General features: G+C 46.1%; 1 protein-coding gene across 1 annotated transcript in view; it reads left to right on the top strand.

Moving 5' to 3' along the window:
* The window catches only part of TBK1 (TANK binding kinase 1), an 814,893-nt gene that overhangs the window by 714,433 nt on the left and 79,080 nt on the right, over positions 1-21,380 (top strand). Inside the window, exons 18-19 of the mRNA XM_069629775.1 lie at positions 20,297-20,393; positions 20,502-20,596. Coding sequence (XP_069485876.1) covers positions 20,297-20,393; positions 20,502-20,596 — 192 coding nt within the window. The remainder of the gene's footprint in view (positions 1-20,296; positions 20,394-20,501; positions 20,597-21,380) is intronic.

Raw genomic sequence — 21,380 nt, 5'->3', positions numbered from 1 at the left:
AGATGTCTGTGTTCGTCTGATCCATCATAGGGGTTTGAAGAAGTAGTATCATCCAATCTATTTCTGGTATAATGAGAATTCCCATGCTTAAACTTATTACTGCTAGATAAGTTATGAACATGGAGAGGTTATTGCGCATCAGATGAGGATACAGTAGGCGAAGTGTCCATCTCTGAAGGTTGAAGAGCTTTAATGAGAGCATACATCTCATCCAGATCTAAATATTTAATGATGCCTTGTGGAAGTGTGATGAACATTCTTGCTAGCTCTAGTAGACCATATTTACTGTTACCATATGCAGGTCTCAAATCCAAAATTCTTTTACCTTTGCCCTGAGTAGCTTTTGAGAAGTGCCCGCAGAATATAATGTTGTGGCCTTGGAAGGTTAGCAGCAGTGATTTTTTTTGCAGCTGACAGACATTTCCTTTCTTGTTAATGATATAATAAGCATTCAATGAGAGGTCTTTGTGAAGCGTTATTTGTACTAAAGCGTGGTCTAAATCCAGTCTGTCAGGAATTTAATGACATAATATTATCCCTCCTCTTGCTTTCCTCTAAGTTAGAGACCTCTGTTTCTAAATGGAAAAGTTTGTTCTGCATTTGTTCAAGACCTTCTAATCTAGGTTCTGAAAAGGACACTTTCTTCCATTTCAGACAGTCTAGAATTAATTGTTGTGATATCGTTTTTGAAGGTATTAAAGCCATTTTGAAGGGACACAGATCTGGAGTCTAAAACTGAAATGGAAAATTGAATAGTAGAAAGCTCCATCAATATTTTTTTCCATGCCCTTATTAATGGAGTATTCTCGATGAAGTGAGTGGAGATTGATTCGCCGTTTCAGTTAAAATATGGTAATATATGAACTTTTGCATTTGTAATAATAAAGGCAGAAAGAGAAAGATTGAAGTTATAGGTGGCTGAAATATCAATTTAAAACAATGGATTGCATCAGTGAGTAGGCCTGAAGAAAAAGAGCAGCCACTCTCTAGCGTACCACGTCACTGGTACGAATAGGAGCACAATATTAAGCGTGTAATCAGCCCGGGCCACTGCAGATGCGTCGTCCGGCAATCCCAAGAGACATGAGGTGATTTTTGCATTTGTTCTCCTTGCCTCTTTCACTGTTTGTCTCTCGCTGTGTCACAAGCAACATGTCGGGAAAAGCACCTCTCGGCGCTGACATCAAAAGTATTATTTATTATACCTTCGGGTGTATCCGCAATATACAATACGCTGATGAAGGTAAAGAAGTATATATATATCACTTGAAATTAGTAGTTTGATAAACTTAACCAGGCTCTGTTGGGCGAGCTGAAGGACTACACGTCCAAATTGTCTGTTCGTAAGCAATGCCCCCAGCAGCAGTACTTTCTAATTAATCTTTCGTCCACTTTGGATTCTGAATTAGTTTGTCTCCAGTGGACCTGGACCCATGATAAGTTACTACACATCACTCTTCGTCTTTGTACTGAGAGAAACCTAAGGGTGTTCTCCTGAGTAGAGCCCAGAAATCCCTTCTCCAGGTGGCCAGGACACGGCCTTCTCTGTTGGATACAGTTCCTGGGGGTGGACCCGTGGTGGAGGATCCCCTGGTCCTGGGGTTGGACCAATGGGGGAGAATCACCTTGTTAGGGGAACCCGGGTTATGCTTGGGGGAATACCGCAGGTGAGACGCGGTAGGACATAAGGGAAGACGACGAGGAGGACCAAGTCCCTGAAGTTTTTATAGGCAGTTCTAGATCAACCTCCCTTCCACCCAATGAATCCCCCTTACCCAAATCCATCAACGCCTCTGCATCTGGTAAGCTTATTAGGAATCCAAACCCTGCTGCTGTGGGAAACTACATCTCCCAGAATCCCTGCTGGCCTTTTGTCTACCCTAGCAGTCCCAGTTATTCTTCTCACGTACCTGATTTATTTCCCGAACTCCTAGTCTGCTTTAACCCTTTAAGTGCCATGGAGAATCTCTTGCTTCTGCACTCTTTTTGACTGCTTACTCTCTGTTCTCTCCTCCTTTCCCTTCTCCCTTTTCCTATCTCCTCCCCTTACTTTCTTCTATGCACTTACTCTATCAGAATTGTCCCTGGACCTAATATGATAGCAACCTCGTCTGTTTCCTGCATCCTCCCATTATTGTTTTTTTCCTCCCCACCACCCCTCCAACACTATCTGAAATGTCGTCAGGCCTAGTATGATAGTCGTTTGTTTTGTTCCTCCCCTCCCTTTCTGCACCCCTCTCCCTCACCTTTTGTTCTTCTCCGGCTCTACCAGAAATGTCGTCAGGCCTAGTACGGTAGTCCCCTGTCTGTTTCCATTTCCTTCCCACTCCCACTCTCCCCCTCCCTTCCTTATCTATGTCTTAATTCTTGCACTATCTGAAATGTCATCAGGCCAAGTACCATAGTTAATTTCACATCCTTACAGTTCATGGCCTGTAAGAATGTGGTTGTATTTTCCCTTGTTCCCTCCCTTGTCTTGAAGCGCTTTGAAACACATTGTGTATAGGCGCTATATAAATAAACGATCATATATCATACCATGGGTATTTCCCCCCAGTGCCAAGGTCTTTTTTGGTGATTTCGGTATGTGGCCATTCAATGGCTTGTAGCATTTTTGTTACATGAGATATCCCGGCCATATTTGGCTCCTTTTTTCCCCACATGTAGGCAGTCGTAACGCCACCCAGGAATCCTAGGTTGCTGTAGGGGGGGTGAAAGAAAATAAGCAAAAAGGGCAAAAATGTTGTGTTTTTTCAAAAAATGCCAATAAAATGATGTACAAAGAAGCCTGTGTTTTTTCCCTGTAAGAGCTAGGGACAAATGGTTTGCTGTGCTGAATTCCCCAATTTCCTGGCTTTCAAGAACAGGTTGAGTGGAAACGAAAAAAAATATATTTTGATGTGGTTATCAACCGTTTTGTGAGAGGCAGGCGATTTTGGCCATTTTTGCCAATTGGACATGCATGGACGGAATGGAAGAAAAGGGTAGGAAAGCCGAATTGGGAGGACAGAAAGGCATATATTTCTGAAAAGTAGACAAAATTCCAAGTTTAGGAAGGGGTGATTTGCGTAGGTCGGGCAACAACTAGGTAGAGTACAATGCAATAGATTGGGAGAAAAGCGGGAAAATGACTGAAAAAAAGGTATGTGGTGGACATGGTTGGCTTGGTACGGCAATGGCTTCTATGAATTTTGAGTAAAGTAATGCTCCGCTACATTCCCCCGACTCTTGCAGTTAGGAAAGTGCACATTTTTTGCAGTGTTTTACAAAACAGGCATTACCACAAGCCAAACACTGAGCTATGGTACACAGGAGATTTATGCTTACAGCCTGAACAGACACACTTGGCATGTGTAAATCGGGAAACCAATGTGGTGAGGAATGGCAAGCATGCTTTTTTTGAAAGAGCACAGGCAGACCTTTTCAAGGGTAGGTAACTTGTGCAGGTTATAAAAGTGTACGCTGCCTAAAGCAGCGACTAAATGTAGGGCACATTTGGGAAATGAAAGGGTTGTGTGACAAAGGGCACCAGCAAATGGGTCAAAACGTTATGAAAACCACACAAACACAACAAATATTATACCATCCTGCGTTCCCACAGGTGTCCCGATTAAAACGGTACCTCACATGTGTGGGTGCACCTACCTGGGCGCCAAGGGGAAAGCCTAAAACACAGGTAACCCCAAGTCTGTTTTGACACTTGAATGGCACACTTTCGGCAGACGGACACACCATACAGATATGGGCCTCGGGTGTCCAAGCCACCAAGGAAAACAGGGAACCCCATGCATTTCCGAAACGAGGACACCGTGGGAATCCACAGAGGTATGATTTGTGCAAATCGCCCAGAATGTATTACCCAGACACCCCTGCAAAGTCCGAAATGTGGGGGAAAAATGCATTTTCCGCACATTTCACTCGGCTCACCCATCGAAACACGCCGCCAACAACACATGGCCTACCGTCCCGCGTTCCCACAGGTGTCCTGATGAAAACAGTACCTCACATGAACATTCAGGTCCGCTTCGCGCAAGTTGGACCTCTGTGGATTCCCACTGGTGCCCTCTTTTCAGAAATGCATGGGGTTCCCAGTTTTCCTTGGTGGCTTGGGCACCCTAGGCCCAAATCTGTAGGTTATCTCCCCAAACCCTTGTGTGGTTACCAGTGGGTTAGCCTTTTCCCTTTGCGGCTAGATTGGTGAACCCACACATGTTAGGTACTGTTTTCGTTGGGACACCTGTGGGAACGCGGGAAGGTTTGAGATCTGTTGTTGGCGGTGTGTTTCGGTGGGTGAGCAGAGTGAAATGTCTGGAAATTGTGTTTTTTACACCCAAATGTGGACTTTGCCGGGGGTTCTGGGCCGATTTGTGCAAGCCAGACCTCTGTGGATTCCCACAGGTGTCCTTTTTTCAGAAATGCATGGGGTTCCCTGTTTTCCTTGCTGGCTTCGACACCCTAGGCCCAAATCTGTAGGTTGCCCATATGAACAAAATGTGCTGTGGCCAAAGGCTTGGGGTTACCAGCAGGTTACCCTTTTCCTTTTGCTCCCCCGGTAGGTGCACCCACACATGTGAGGTACCGTTCTCGTCGGGACAACTGTGGGAACGCGAGAAGGTATGACATCTGTTGTTGGCGACGTGTTTCGGTGATTGGACACAGGGAAATGTCTCTGAAATTGGCTGGAAATGAAGACCATTCTCAGACATTTCGCTCTGGCCACCCACCAAACACAGCGCCAAAAACACATGGCTTACCTTCCCGCGTTCTCACACGTGTCCCGATGAAATCGGTACCTCACATGTGTGGGTGCTCCTACCGGGGGCACAAAAGGAAAAGGGTAACCAGCTGGTAACCCCTAGCCTTTCGCCACAGCACATTTGTTCATGTGGGCAACCTACAGATTTGGGCCTCGGGTGTCGAAGCCAGCAAGGAAAACAGGGAAGCCCATGCATTTCACAAAAGAGGACACCCGTGGGAATCCACAGAGGTCTGACTTACGCAACTCGGCCCAGAATTTATTACCCAGAACCCCTGGCAAAGACCCACATGGGAGAAGGGTGCCCAAGGTCAGGGATATTACCGCCGACTTTGCTGGAGCCCTGGCTGCCCTGCGTTACAGCTTCTCCCCACCAGGGAGTCTCTGCAGTGTGCCAATACGGTGTCCGGACATTTAATTGAAAAGAATTTGTCGACAGGACATTTGGTCGACGTAATTTCGTAGAAAACCAAATGGTCGAATTTTTTTTTATTTAAATATATATATTTTTAAGGTTGTAGTTTAGGGAAAAAAAGGGATTTAGACCCCCCCCCCCCAAAAAAGAAGTAAAAATAAAAAATTAGACCATTTGGTTTTCGACCAAATTGGTTCGACCATTTGTCCAGTCGACCAATTTTTTTCGAACAAATGTCTGGTAACCTGCCAATACCTCCCCGAGGGGAAAAGCTGTAATACAGTCTAGCCGCAACTCCAGGACGGTTGGGGGTGATGTCCCTGGCCTTGGACATCCATGTACCATGTGGGTGTGCCATTCCCTAAGCACAGCAGCAGCTCCAGGGAGCCCCAGCAGGATCCCCATTCCTCCCCGGAGGTGACATCTGTAACGTAGCACAGCCAGAGATGGAGCCTGGGCTTGCAGACGGACAACTCACATGGGAGGGATCCGCTCCCAGGGAAACACCAATGTTATGCTGGCATGGGGGCAACTTGTGGCCTGCCCCTGCAATTGTGTCCCAGCCCACCAACATATCTGCCCAGACGGCCCATTCCCACCCACACCACCAACAATAAGCCCCAGTCTCACCCACCCCACTGACAGTGGGCCCTAACCATAGAATAATAAAAAACAGTACTCACATAACGTTGCAGTTGCTCGCGTACAAAAATCTGTAAACAAAACATAAAACATGTGTTACCTACGGTCACACCAGCAAAATTTAGTCCTCCCCAGGGGGCAGATAAGGGGGGGGGGCTGTCCTGCACTCCTCCCTGAGCTCAGGCGTCCCTTCCTAGGAGCAGATATCTGTTCCCAGGGAGGGCTGCATGACATGGCACCCACTCCATTGCGGGTGGGGGTTGGGTGGGTTAACGCCCCATCCCATTAGAAATGTCCCTGTCCCTTTGGGGTGCCCCACAGCCCCCCCTAAAATGCGTTCCACCATTTTCACTTTTTTCCTTTGGTAACCCAACTCCCCTTGGCGCAGAGGGGCACATTGGTGTGCCAATCTGGCCCCGGGGTGCCCAAACCTTACAGCCCCACCCACTGGGGGTGCCTGTCCCACAATCTTTTGGGACCCTCTCCCCCCTCACCACAAATGGGTGGCGGGGGCACTAAATGCAGGCCTCCCTGGGCCTCCTACAAACGCCTCTGTGAGGTACACCCCCCCCTCCATTTGGGGTGCGGGGGAGAGGGCCCCCAAAAATTGTGGGACAGGCCCCCCAGTGGGTGTGGCAATAAGGTTTGGGCACCCCGGGGCCAGATTGGCACACCAATGTGCCCCTCTGCGCCAAGGCAAGTTTCATAGACAAAGAAATGGAAAATGGTACACTACACTTTAGGGCGGGCTGAGGGGCACCCTAAACCGCCAGGTAATTTTCTAATGTAATGGGGGGTGGCCCTCTACCCCCAGCCCCCAAACCAAATGCAGGGGGGGCATCTCATTCAGCCCTCCCTGGGGGCAGATAAGAGGGGGGCATCTCATGCAGCCCTCCCTGGGGTCAGATGCCCCTTCCTAGGAGCAGTTATCTGCCCCCAGGGAGGGCTACAAGGGGTGCCACCATTTCCCCTTGGGGTGAGGGGGAGAGGGCCCACCCACTTTCCTGGAAAATATATCCCTGGTGGCTAGTGCCCCCCCCCCCACTCCCACCCAAAATTCCCTTTTATTTTTTTTCTCTGTTTTTTATTTTTTTATTTTGCCCCCTTCCCATCCTTTTGGGGGCCTGCACACTTATTCCTGATGACCCTCCCCCGACTCCGAATTGGATGGGGGGGCACCTCATGTACTCCTGCCTGGGGGCATAAATCTGCCCCCAGGGAGGGCCACAAGGGGTGGCCCCCCTTTCCACTTGGTGTGGGAGGGGGAGGGCCACCACCATTTCAGGGGGCAAAAAAATCCCAGGCGTCCCCACCTCCCATCCCTGTTGCTTTCCGTTTTCTATTTATTTTTTTGCCCCCTTCCGTGGGGGCAGATGATCAGCCATCTGCCCCCAAGGTTGTACACATATGTGCCCCCATGCTTTGTGGGGTGGTTGGAATGAGGGGAGCTTACTGTAAACAGCCCCCACGCCCCCCCACATCACAAACGTTTCCCTGGTGTCTAGAGGACATTGCTGCCCACGTATCGAGCGCCCTGCGCCCGATCCGCGTTCAGTGATGCTGTTACAAAGGGTGTCGTTGGAAAGGGGACAATCTCCCCTTTCCAACGACACCTCCCTTGATCTCCGGCTTGAAATACAGCCCGAGATCGAAGGGGAGAAAGGTGAATACTCACCTATTTTCACTGCAGCAGCCCGAAATGGCTGCTGCAGTGAAGATTACTTTCACGTCGACGTGCTTTACGCACGCCGACGTGAAACTGAAGGTAATCCAGCCCCCTGCCAGTGAGGGGGGAATCTCCCCCTCACATAGCCCGTGGGTTAGATCCAAAGCAGGGATCCCTCAAAACAAAAAGCCAAAAAGGATGAGCTATCTCGTCCTTGGCACTGCGTACGTAATGTCAAGGACGAGATACCTCGTCCCTGGCACTTAAGGGGTTAACCAAACACAACTATTCTCACAACCCCCCTTTTTCATTTCACTACAATAATCCTGGTCCTCCCCAAAACAACTGTCTAACTATTTTATGGATTTTTCCTGTTCATTTCACAAACCCTACAAATCTTACCCTTCCGAAATGACCAACCCCTCTAGGACGAGGTTAATGAACTACGAGGTAAAAAGAATCCCCAGAAGACTACGAGGGATATAATTCCTGATAACTATATTGCAACCTGTATATATATATATTGCTAATGACCATGTAACTAACTTTGTACTGTAACAAGTACCACGATGTCCTCGGGCTGTTGTGCGCTATATAAATACGAATAAAACAAACAAACAAAAAGGCCGCTAAGGTGTCCCAGTTTTGAAACAAATCGGACTAACACCAAAGACACTTACCTGACATGTCCCGACACAAGGGTCAGACAGAGTCTGACAATTGACAGTGACTACACACACCCAACAGCCCTTTCTCTTCCCCATAGGGATAATAGACAGAGCCCGAGAGCACACTTAGAGCAAGGCTGAACGTACAAGGGGACAGCTATTCCAGACCGTCAGTTCAAGAGAAGGAGAAAAGCGGCGAGACCTGAAAGGATGACGAGAAGGGAGTTGCCCTTCCCCTTTTCGACTCAAGACCGCAAAGCCTCTGATAAAGGAATTACAAGACCGGGGTGTACAGCAGGTGTGTGCTGTGACAGGTGCCAATGATGCACGGGGGCCTCCCGCACAGATAACACAGGTGGGGAGGCATGCTGGCTACCATGGTACCATCCTTGACTCCAGAGACGAAACAGACCAGCTGGTTCAACACAGCCGGTGAGTCGGAGGAAGCTGATAGGAAAATGAACTGTGTTTGAGCCCAAGGTTGCAAGTGGCAACATTAGATTAACACAAAAACTTGAGAACAAAGAACTTGTGTGTTTGAACTTTTGAGAAGGCCCAGAGAGGGGCCAGCTGTACAGTGGTCAGGTGCCGTAGGTGTGATCAGTCGAGGGACTCTCGCTGGCCCTCATGTGTTGAAACTGCAAGTGCCAGAGGGTCCAAGGAGAGGACTGCGTGAGGGTCAGAGTGGTCCTACAAAGGTCACATAAAAAATCCTTTGTACAATCGAAAGTCTCTGACCCATTGAACAGAGAAAAGCTAGGAAAAGGGAAACCCCCTCGCTTCCTGAGAAAATACTGAACGCAAGCCTAAGGCGAGTGTGAACCCGACGGAGGGACGGCAGAGAAAAGCTAGGGGAAGGGAAACCCTGCTTTCTAAAAGAAGGTTGCGAATTAAGGCAAGTATGGAGGGAAGCTAAGGGGAAGCACTAAGGCAAGTAAATCCTGTATCGTGATAAAGCAAAGTATTCTGTGAGGGCGACAGATGTGAACCCGACAGAGGGATGCCTGCGAGTTGGGGTGAAGAGTAATACACCCGTGAAAATTGTGCGGCAAGATTGAACCAGACGAGGGCTGTCCACAGTAGGAAGTTGTTTAAAAAGAGACTAAGACTTTTGAATTTTGCAAGCTGCATTTGAAAGGCCATAGTGAACCCGACGGAGGGAAGCCCAAGTTGCAAGGAGGATCCGAGCCCGGCAGAGGGAGATCCAAGTGGCGAAGATCAATCGCCCAAGGTGCAAGATTACTGAAGGAACTTTTGTTTGTTTGTTTTGATCCATCATTCCTTCTAAGGCAAGAGACTTTGTAGAAAAGAGACTTAGCCCCTGAAGGTTCTGGTATCGTTGAACTGGAATTGTGAACCTCGTGCTGGAGAGGCCCAGGAGTGTGCTGTGCTCAGAAGTCCCGCCTTGTCCCGTGCTAAAAACGTGGGGAAGGGAGACCAAGCCATACCATCCTGAACACGTCTTTCTTTTCTGGTGAACATTATCCCACACTCTTTTTGTTACTTAGTGGTAAGGATTGGCAATAGTCATTTTTTAGTCTAGGCCTTTTTTATTTTGACAAGACGGCACTATAAAGTTCAATAAACACCCTTGAACTGTGATCACTTGTTGGTCTACTGTTTCCACCATGAGTTCATTACAGTACCCACACTTTGCATCAGAATTATATTACATTTTTCCTAAGTGATAAAGTTACATGTGATGAATAATCAGGGCCATCCATGACATAGCCTTTAAAAAGCCCATAGGGGTGAAAATCTTGGCCACAGTCCGTTTTCTTTTTTTTTTCAGTGACCTTAATTTGAGCTGTTCTATGCTTTGCATTTCTTGGTTTATACTCAACTCTCATGTTGTGAGGATTGTTCACTTTAACAGCAACAGTGATGTATACATGGATTGCTCCAACCTCTTGGTGGATTAAAAAGCATTATTAATAAGCAAATACTGAACCTTCATCCCTCATACAGTCAGCATGTTGCCTCCTACAAAGATGCTCTTTCACTTTCCTCTCCATGTCCCTTCACTCACAGGGACTGGCCAGTCCCCCAATCCCGTTGGGGAATTTAAAACCAAAGATTTTGGCCACCAGCCAATCGGGTCAAACACCCAGGCCCATCCCCATATGAAATTGAGTGACCTGCCCATGACCAGGTGCTGGTCTTACCAGTCCAAAACACTATGAAGGCTGCCATCTTGGGTTCACAAAAAGCCCATGTGGGGCAAGATGAGCATTGTAAGACCTGCCCCATGGTTTCCCTGAACAAAGGAATCCCTAAAACAAAATGGCAGACAGTTGGTCTTAAAAAAGTCCATTAGCACCCCATTGGTTAAGATAAAGGTACTTGGGGCTTCCATTGCAGTAAATCAGCTTGCAACCCCAGTGAAGCCAACACGAAATATTTGCTGCCACCAGCCTACCTTCTAAAAGCAATGTAGTGTGATAGGATTTTGGAACTCCACCCTATTATGGTTAACAGGGAAGACAGAGATTAGCCAATACCCAATCAAGGTGAGGTAGCAGAGCGCCAATGCGTAGTCTCAGAAGGGCTGTGTGAGTTTTCTAGGGCTGCAGTGAGTACACAGAGAGCACCACATATTAGGTTAGACAGGTAAGTACACATTATTAGGCCTTTAAAAATTCACACTAAGCAAGTAAAGCTTTTAGTCAAACATAGTCACACACTTACTACAAAATAGATGTATACATTACCCGGTACCCAGTGATAATAGAGAATACAATTACAGAGAATGCTATAACAGAGAAACAAAAACAGAGAAAAAAACATCTAAACATTTTAAAAATAGATATGGTGGTTGGGGTAAGGGGTTAAAACGGATGGGGATGGGGTTGGTTTAAGCACAAAGAGAAAGGGTGGGCACCCCCGCCGCAAAAGATCCATATTTTGTCACTGTTACTGTTTTTGCTGACAAAGCATTCTCTGTTATGTATTCTCTGTAATCACATAGAACCACATTCCCCATTATGAGAAGAAAGAAAACATACTTTGATAGCCAGTGAAACGCAAGTGGGTACTTATATGCTTGAAATTCAGTAAAGACTCTTAGAATAACCACATAAGAGGTCCCCTCACATTTAATGAGTCCAACCCTAAGATGGTTGGGGGCTTGTTCACTATAGTCATCAGGTCCAAAGTTATAGTTCTCAGGTAGGTTTATTAAGAGATTTGGATGATGCCAGTGGTTATGATCACAGAGTCAAAAAGGTAAGTAAAGTTCAGCTAAGTAAACTGACTTGATCCCAGTCATTAAGATGGGCTTAGGAAAGGATCCTTGACCAGGCCTCCACTGTCCAAAGTCAGGAAAGAGTAGTTTAGTGACAGGACTTTATGCCCATGTGACCCTGTGAAGAGCCAGGGGAAAGGAACAGGCATGTTAACTTAACTCCTGACCTAAATTTCTCCAGGGACCACTGCTGAGTCTGTTGGGAACGCAGTCTTCTGTGCTTGGTCTGAGTTGGGGAGATTTCTGCACAATCCTCTGGTGGGGGCTGTGTAATCATCTAACCTAATGGTGGAGCAGTGTCACCCAAAAGGAAAGACCAGACTCTCGAATGGTAGCTGTAGCAGAGCACTCGGCCTTACCTTTAGGAGCGAGGAAGGTTGGCAGAGAGGTGCAATTAGTCCCAGCAGATACCACACAAGAACACCCCGCACTGGTATACGTACAAATATGCACTTTATTATTAAGTAAACATCAAATATTTATGATGGGGACAAAAATAAGTATGCAGAATACAAAGCAGAGTATAGTGTAGGTAAAAAACAGTAAATGGCCAGTAAAGGCATAGCTTGATCTTTAACCTAAAATGGAGGCCGATACCTGGTGGTAGTGCCCGTTGATATAAGCTTTCAGATGCAAGTTAAGAGAAAGACCCCTAGGCTGTTTTACACACAGCAATGATGATAGGGTTCAGAATCCAAAGGTACCAAACAGAACTTAGTGCAGGCTTCCTATTACTTTGTACATGAAGTATTATACACATATAACACAGTATAGCACTTCGATATTGAGCACAGGGGAACACAATGCCCAACACAGCCAGGAGGGCTACAAATGTCCAGGATATCGTTTAGATGGACAGTCCCTCGCCTCCTCCTTCTCTCTCCCCTCCTAACCACCTCTTTCTGCTCTATCGCTCTCTTCCTCCACTTCTGCTGACTGGTTGCCTGGTGTAGCTTCAGAGGCTCACAGGTCCCAAGCCTCCCTCGCCAGTCTCCTGCACTTGCCTCCGGGTGTTGCACTTGCCGCAGCACTACTGCAATTCGGTTACGATCTCTTCACTTAACCCATGTTCTGACGGGACTGGCGCACTTGGGTCCCTATTGTCACCCCTTTGCCCACCCCCCCCAAACATACTTCCTGTTCTGTTCTCCTGCTTGATCTGAATGTACCTTGCCTAGTAGGATAGTTTGTCTTGTCTTCCCTATGTCTTCCCCGCCCATGTATGGTTGCGCTTTGAAACAGTTGTGTATAAGCGCATTATAAACAATCGATCAATGAGAAGGGCATATTACACATCAAGGCGGGAAACAACATACAAGAATACAATGTATAACCTATCAATGAGTGTAATGTACAGACTGAAAAGTCCCTTTCACATCAATGAAATTCTCTAAAGATCCAGGGCTTGGTGGGGAACTCCTGAGACCTTAGGAGGATCCTAGTAAAATGTCACAGTACAGAGGAGTACCTTGCAGTGTCACTTTTAAGAGTTCCAGGGTTGAGAAGAGTACCCCATAGGAAAAAGCCAGGTAAGTCTGTTTCTTTCCACTGGTATCAAGAAGACAGCAATGAACCCCAGGGGATACCAGAGGAGGTCCAGAATAAGAGATCCAGTGGAGGTTTGAGACCCAGCAGCCCAAGGAGCAAAGAAGCAGATCAGGATTCAGTCCCCTATGTTATCTAATGGAGAAATGCAGTAGAAGGGGTGTTAGGACAGTTTTTTTTCTGAAGTCCAACTAAGGGCTTAGTAAAACCATTCAACCTAGACCGTACAAGACTCCACTCTTAGTAGAAGGCTGTGCCACCTGAGTTCATGGTAGCGTAGACACAGCAGCCAGGCTTATCTTAGGAGAGAACGAGGGCTGTAGAATTAGTGCAAATGAATTGTATCATACATATGGTCCACTGACAGACTATGTATTGTAAAAAATAAAGGGTTTATTCTATATACATGCAGGCCAAGAGATTTTTGGGTAAGTAAGTACTATCATAAAGCATATAAACACATTATAAAACACAACACTATGCTTTAAATACACAGATCAAAGCACATACCTTATTTAGAACACCCAACAGTATTTCTAGGGGAGGGAGGTAGGACCATAGATTATTTTCTGATTACTTTTAGTAATACAAGGGTAGTAGATGCTGTCAGTTATGCAGTGACGCTCAACAATGAAATCACATAGTCAACTAACTTGCAAATATACTTTTGTGAATAGTGGAACACAGATTCAAGGAATGGTATATACCTCTACTACCTTTGTGAAAACACACAGTTATACTAGGTGAGTAAGACCTTTTTTGGTCTAATCTACAATTACAGCTGCTTTTCAGCTCAGTGGAACACAGTCGAAGACAAGCAAGAACTCATTACACTCATTTTGGATGCTGCAGGCAGACCAAGGTCAGCTACACCTAAAGGAACACTATTCGGGAATGGCAAACAGCTATTCTAGGCAGGTAAAACCTAATGTTGTAATCTACTATTACAGTTGCTTTTTAAGATCAGTGGAACACCAATTGAGTTAAGCAATAACTCTTTAACTTGTTTTAGGATGGCAGGCAGCTAACACAAGGTAAGTAAAACCTATATACTTTTAAAGGGGCTATCAGCAACTTAAAGGTAAGTATAAGCTAAGGCAGACTTATTCTGGACAGAATAACAGCAAGTCAGGGGATGCAAGACCCGGTTGGGGAAACAAATACATTTATACTAACAGGAATAGTAAAATGATGCCAAGAACATTACTTTTGGGGAAGAGGCACAACCAATTCACTGCTAGTAACTTAACCTGTATATATTGATATACTTTTCAGAATAGTGCAATACTCAAGGTAAGTAACAACTTTTGAAACTGTGCACTCCCAGAGTTAGTTACCAACCAACTTCTTTTCCAAGTAACTTTTGCACACTTGTTATGTTCCTTTCGAGGCAGGACCCTTTTCTTATCCAGTCCTTCCCTTATTCTATAGCATGAGTTCAATCAGAGGCAGTAGAGGGACCCTAATGGTCTAGGTGCCAGCTGTAGGCAGGGTGAGACAGGGTTCAGTTGCAGGCAAAGCCAGAGTTCCAGAGAAGACTGTTCAAACAAGTAAGTAATTCACTTTAAAGTTAGTTGAGTGTGCAGGGACTTCAGAGAAGACAACCTAGGAGGATTCTGCCATGGGCCTCGGTGAACTGGATGAGTGGCCTCCCAATCACAGAAAACACCCCAAAGCTATACATAAAAAACAAAGGCTTAAGGTCGGTAAAATACTCAAGCCAACACAGTACCTCAGCACCGAAGAAGAGTTGCAGCAGGAAGACTTCAGGATCTGCAGCCAAAAACTTGGTCGATGGATTCCTTTGGACTTTGGAAGGACCTTTGTATTGTATTTATTTATTTATATAGCGCACCAGGCCCAGGGGCAACCGGGCGCATAACTTGGATACAACATGATAAATGCATAACATGGCAGTATAACAATGTTTTTACAGTAGAATTACAAGATTTTGCAATCAGGAGAGTAGCAGTGAGAAGCTAAGCAGAATGCAAAAACAAAGGTAGGTCAGAGTACAAATAGGGCAGTGAGCAGTGTTAGATGTCTTGGGAGGACAGCCAGGCTTTGGTAGGGTGTTTGAATTTCAGGAAGGAAGGTTCTGCTCTCAGCTCATTAGGGAGTGAGTTCCAAAGTTTGGCTGCCAAGATAGGGAAGCTGGTTCCACCTGATCTTTGGAGATTGAATCGTGGGATGACAAGGCAGTTGGCTTGGGCCGATCTGCGAGGTCTAGTGGAACTATGGAAGGCAAATCTGTTCGTCAAGTAACAGGGTGCTTGGTTGTGAAGGCATTTATGGGTGAGAGCCAAAGACTTCAAGGAAATGCGGTCTGGGATAGAGAGCCAGTGAAGGTTACGCCTAGTGTCAGATATGTGCTGGCGCCTGGGAATGTTGAGGGCCGCTCTAATCGCATTGTTTTGGACAATTTGTAACTTATTTAAGTTACAGCGATTGGTACCAAGGTAAAGGGCATTACAGTAGTCGACCTTGGACAGTACGAGGGTCCTGGCCAAGGTCACACAGTTAGCTGTAGAAAGGAACGGGCGACATGCAGTAATAAGCTTACAGGTATAAGCTGCTGCTGATGAGACTGAGTTAGTTTGTCTAGTCAAGGATAAGGTCGAGTCAATGTAAATCCCTAAGGTTTTCGTGTCCTTAGCAATAAGGATGGTATTCCCATCAATGGTGAAGGACTTAAAAGCAGGGTCGAGTTTAGTGAGTTTTTGTGGTGAGCCAAGAATGAGGAGCTCTGTCTTTTCATCATTTAGACACAGTCCGTGTTGCGCCATCCAAGCTTGGATAACCTGGTAGATGGCGAGGGAATCAGTAGTGTAGTCACCTGTGATAGGGATTAGTATCTGGGTGTCGTCCGCGTAATTGGTATACGTGACACCCAGATGGTCCAGAATATCAAAAAGGGGTTTGGTGAACACGTTATATAACGTGGGCGAGACACAGGACCCTTGAGGCACGCCACAGGAGCCCGGAGCAGGTGGGGCGGCTGCTAGTGGAGAGAACACACGCATTGTTCTATTATTGAGGAAGGAACTGATCCAAGTAGAGGCTTTGTCTGAGAAGTGAACAGCTGATTTGAGGTGGTGACAAAGAATTTTATGATTAACAAGATCAAAAGCAGCCGAGAGGTCCAGGAGAAGTAATAGCGCAAGTTTGCCTTTGTCTTTGAGATCTTCGATCTGCGTTTTTAAATCGATAAGGGCAGTTTCAGTGACGTGGCGTGGCCGAAACCCCGATTGCCTGAGTCCCAGAAGTTTGTTTGATTCAAGGTATTCTTGAATTTGTAGGTACGCCGCACAGTCAAGGATTTTTAGTAGAAATGGGACAGTGGTGATTGGCCTATAGTTTGTAGGTATGCTGGGATCCAAAGTAGGTTTTTTCAGGAGCGGGATGACCCACGCATCCTTCAGGTTGTCCGGAACAATCCCAGAGCTAAAGGAGGAGTTGATGAGCGTAGTGATGAAGGGTGCTAGGTCGTGCGCTGCTTCCTTAATAGGCGCAGGACAAAGGTCACCATGGCAGTTGGAAGGTTTAAGGCTAGCGATGATCTTTTCCACTTCAGGAATGGAGAGTGGAGAGAAGCTAAAAGGAGTCAGAGAGTCAGGGATGGAGTAGTTTATGGTAGGTATAAGGATCGGTAGAGGGTTCGATTGGAGGCTAGTTTGTTTGTTATTAATTTTAATTTGGAGAGTGGCAATTTTGCCTAGGAGAGCCTCTTGGATTTTGGAGCACCAGGTGCTATCTTTGGTGCAGGTGTCAGGTGTAGTAACGGGAGTTTCAAGTTCTTTTAGGATTTTAAACAGTTCTTTGGTGTTGGATTTGGCTTGTTCGATACGTTTATTGTATGCGTCTTTTTTTGCCTGGAGTATGGCTTCCTTGTAGTTAAGGGTGGCCAGGAGTAGACATGATTTGTTGGCTGGAGAGTGGTTACTTTTCCATTGAGATTCCGCAATTCGTTTTTTGCTGCAGGTTCACGTAAGGAGCCTCCAGGCAAGAGTATCCTCGCGGCTGGATGTGGCTTTGTGGATTTGGCACCTTTTCAGGAGCACAGAAAAGACAGAATATCGCCAGTCAGATTCTCGTCATTTGCAAGGTCCAGCACTCTGGTGAGGGGACTTTCGGAACTGAATCGTGCCTGTGGTGATCCAGCAGGATGCCCACAAAGTTTCAACAAGATTCATGATTTCAGAAGATCATGCACCGCACAATGGCTCGCGGTCCCAGGGTATTGCAGCCCGGCAAGGCTGCAGCACTATGTGGGATGGCTCACAATGCAGGTACTCTCGAGTCTAGTGGGTCTCACCAGGCTCTGGGTTGGGGTAGTTGTTTTTGGAGTCCTCGGGTCGATTGGAAGGAAGTGCTACAGCAGGCTCTGGTTACATAGCAGGCTCTCCGTCGCTGGAAATAGTCTCAGCTGTGGTTCTTATCTTCCTCTTCGCTTCCAGTGGTAGACTACCTCTTCAGCTTCCAGGATCAGACTTTTATGCAGGAACCCAGCCAAGCAAACAGCCATGCAACATTCAAACTTGGGGCAGGGGGGTTGGCAGTCCTTTCAGGACAGCCAGCCTTCCAGTATGAACTAGTTTCTCGCAGTCCGGCTGGAAAACAGTGCTGTAGACTGTTGGACTCCTCCCTCGCTTCCTGCCTTCACAGACTCTCTGGAGCCTGGGTGGGGAATCCACAGGATTCCCGCCAAAGATAAAGTTAACACAAAGGAATTTCCTTACCTGGATGTCAGCAGAAGGAACAAGAAAGGACAAACACTGAAATGGCGATAAAAGAAGACATCGGACATTTTGGTATGGGTGCCTTTTACTGGGGCTGTCGAAACAGCCTGCGGTAAAAGTGCACCAAATTAATAAAAAGGTTCACTGTCACCAGCCATTAAATGTGTGTCCATGTAACATAAATCTTACATTTAAAATGAGAAAGGGGATACTCTGTATCTCCCCAGTACTCCCCAGAAGGCGGGGGGTGCTGGTCTCACCTGATAACATTTAAAAGGGATTCAAAGATCCTTTCTACTCTTGGGAACTGTAGTTCTCACAAGTTAGCCAGAGCAAGTTAAAAGGGGGGCCCCTATGGCAACCCAGCAACAATAGGCACTTATTGCCAAAAAGTTGTCAAAGAGGATAACTTTTAAAAGACACTATGGAGAGTCTTACAAATGACAGCCATAAAAAGAGTACAAGACTCTGAGTGTGGAAAAAGATTCCCACTCACTGAGGTATAGGGAAAAGTGATCTCCCAGTCCAGCAAAAAGGTTCTGGGGTTCACACAGGTCAGGAACATTTATCATTGATATGAAAATCTTACCTGACAACGGGGACCTGCAGAACTCAATGACCGCAGACCACAGTGACCCCTGAAAAGGAGTATCTGGAATAACTCACCAACCCAGGGCCCAGAGTTAAGTACTTAATGGTTGCCTCCAGAAATTGTTCCCAAAAGGAGAAACAACGTAGTGAGTTTCAGCTTCCTTTTAAGGGGTGAAATGAAGGTTGCGGTCACCCAGGGATTGGCACCCCGAGCCAACAGTTGCCCAAAAGGCCAATCGTCCTTCAGTGGTGTGGGACCCACCATCAAGAAGTGGAATCCACGACTGAGATGGGTCCAGGAGGATGGAGGAACCTGCACACTGCAGACCCCAGTGGCTACGCAGTCAAGTGTGATCGGCATACTAACAAAAACGCCCCCTGTAGCAGGACAACAGTGATGACGACCAAAGACGACCCAGGCAAGCAGATTGCGCGGATTTGGGGCGCACCAACACCCTTCCAGCAGCAGCTTCTAAAATCGAGGCTGTATGCCTTGGCGGGAAACAGCAGAAAAACAGCCTAGGATGGAGGGCCTGGCCCCAGCGGATAGCAGGACTAGGCAATCTCAAGAATGGTAACCAGCAGCCAAGGATCGAAAAAGGAGCTATGCCCAGGCCACTGCATCCAGCCAGTATGGCTGGGAGAGGGCCTAAAAATGCAGCAACGGCAGAAAATGGCCTGACCTGATTATTATCCTCCGGAAAAACAGCAGCTCTGAGCTTAGGAAAGTTTCCCTATATATTCCTTCACTCCCAGCGGGTGTTTTCTGGCAGCCCACCAATCCCATTAGGGGATAAAAAACCAATGTTTTGGCTGCCAGGTTTTGGTGGCAAGCGGCTGGTTGTTCCCTCATGTCCAGGTTTCGGAGCACCCACAAAGGTCTTGTTGAGATCAGATAGAAGAGCAGTTCTTCACTGAAGTTGGTGCAGGTCAGCAGTCGCAGTCGTCCTCTGGTTGTCAGCAGGCTGCACTTCTTCGAAGTGGTTTTGGATCCAGCAAAGATCTGTGCAATGGCAGCATTCTACCGCACTTCACTTTGCAGTGATGTGTGCATTTCTGAAAGCACAAGAAATCCATAAAGAGAATAGTCTCTCGGCACTGATAGTCTTATGTACTGACCAGTCTCTCCCCCTAAAAATCAGCACAAAGCAAGGGAAGTACAGCTGAACAATTAACTTACCTCCAAAAAGCAAGGTCCAGAGTCAAAACAAAGCAAAAATAAAGGGTGTCCCGTAGAAGTCCAATGGAGGAAAGCAGCAAAAATGAAATCTTTCCTAACAATCACCTGACTAATTGTAAAGGCTAATTCTACATTTGTCAATGTGTGCTGCTTTGATGAATTGCCACTGTCTTTGCAGTGCTCTTAATATAAAGATTCTAAAAAAAAGTGTACAAATAGCAAAGTCACCTGCTGGACTAACTCTAGAGAATTAGAAGGGAGCCAGACAACCTCCGATTAAGGACTGCACACTTGCGGACTACTTCTTCCCTTGAATTCAATCTCGTATATGGATATTATTAATATACTTTGTGGTCATTTTTGTTTCTTACAACTAGACCTTCCAGAGTGAAAGAGGCCTGCATACATCTAATAAATGTGTTGTATAAACACTGCAAGTGTACACTACACTAACAGAATGTTATCTTACTCCTTTACTCATTCATTTTTGTTTAATAGTTAAATGACAATAATGTTATGCAAAGCCAAAATATGGATAGAACATTACTGTTAAAAATAACAAAAAAAGTCACTGATTGGCTTAAAGAGACTAGCTCAACGAAATGAAATCTGACTTTGTCATAATGTTATTCCGTTTTATGTTAGTCAAAGTTGGATGTGATTTCAAGAAGTAAAATAGGTTTTCTACATGGTTTGTATTGTGGATTTGAAAACTGTAATGTAAAGTAGTTTTCTCTGATCTAGGTGCAAATATCCTCCCCCAGAAACCTCTTTGAGAGACCCTACTGTTTATTATTGCTGTAAATTTTTACCAATCCCAAGTTTGCTAACAGTCTCGGTTTCCTTTTAGAACAATGCATCACATGAGGAAGCAATTGCTGACTCTCAGCAAGCAGTGTTTTGACGTCGACAAGGAAGTGTCAACATACCAACACTATATTAATGAGGTAAAGCGGCCTTCCATGCAGCTATTGGTAGGGTGGGTGTGTATGTGTTCCCATTTCAAAGCCAGGGCGCATTTCGGTGCTAATCTTCCCAATGACCTGTTTTTTTAGATGCCCCAGAAAATGTTGGCAGCGTCTGGTGGAATGAAGCATGCCATGAACCAGATTTACCAAAGTCCCAACACACTAGTGGAAATGACTCTGGGGTGAGTACCTGCGCCAGTTCGGGGTGTCCAGTCTCTCCAGCCTTCTACCAAAGGGTATACGTGTGGAAGATGTATCCTTGTATTGTTACTGATCGAGATTTGATAGTTAATAAAATCTGTTTGATTTAATGATGGTTTAGTTGGAGTCCATTCTTCCGTCACTCTCCGTGTTACATGCTATAGCTCTTGCAAGGCGTCTGGGTAGATTTTATGTTTGCTGCTTTCCTCCCATAGACTTGTATGAAATGCCCTTTCTTTTTGCTGTTTTCTTTCTGACCTGACTTTTTGGAGGCAAGTAAAGCCCTCCACCTTATTTCCCTTGCTTTTTGCTCACTTTTATGGGAAACTGACTTTTAGGGAGATTAATCAATCATTTGTATGCTTCATCCCCTCTCCTAGTGAGACCCCCAGCACTTTCTGCTGGACTTCTGGAACTTTTTATTTCAATCCTGAATGAGTGGAGCCTTTTTCCACTCATTCATTCTTGTGGGCTTTGTCATTTGGAACTCTATACGTTGTATTCTACTAGTACTATGGAGTCTGTCTGCTCCATTGCTCTTAAAGGCCTCTGTGTTCTACTACGATGTTACGCATGTAGGGCTGTCTTAAAGGATTGTGGGTCACCGGGGTACCGTGGAGATAATAATGCCCCCTAGCCAAAGAAATGAAGAAATCCAAGAAACTGCCGCGCATTAATATCCACCTGCACTGCAACAGGGTAGGAACCCCCCCGAGATAGCTGCAGGAGCAGCTATCCCGCCATCAGATCCCACAGCCTGGACCC

Source organism: Ambystoma mexicanum, chromosome 12 (assembly GCF_040938575.1).
Source record: "Ambystoma mexicanum isolate Mex_15411 chromosome 12, UKY_AmexF1_1, whole genome shotgun sequence".
Taxonomy (NCBI): Eukaryota; Metazoa; Chordata; class Amphibia; order Caudata; family Ambystomatidae; genus Ambystoma; species Ambystoma mexicanum.
The sequence above is the reverse complement of the archived record's forward strand: the minus strand, read 5'-3'. Positions and strand labels throughout refer to the sequence as shown.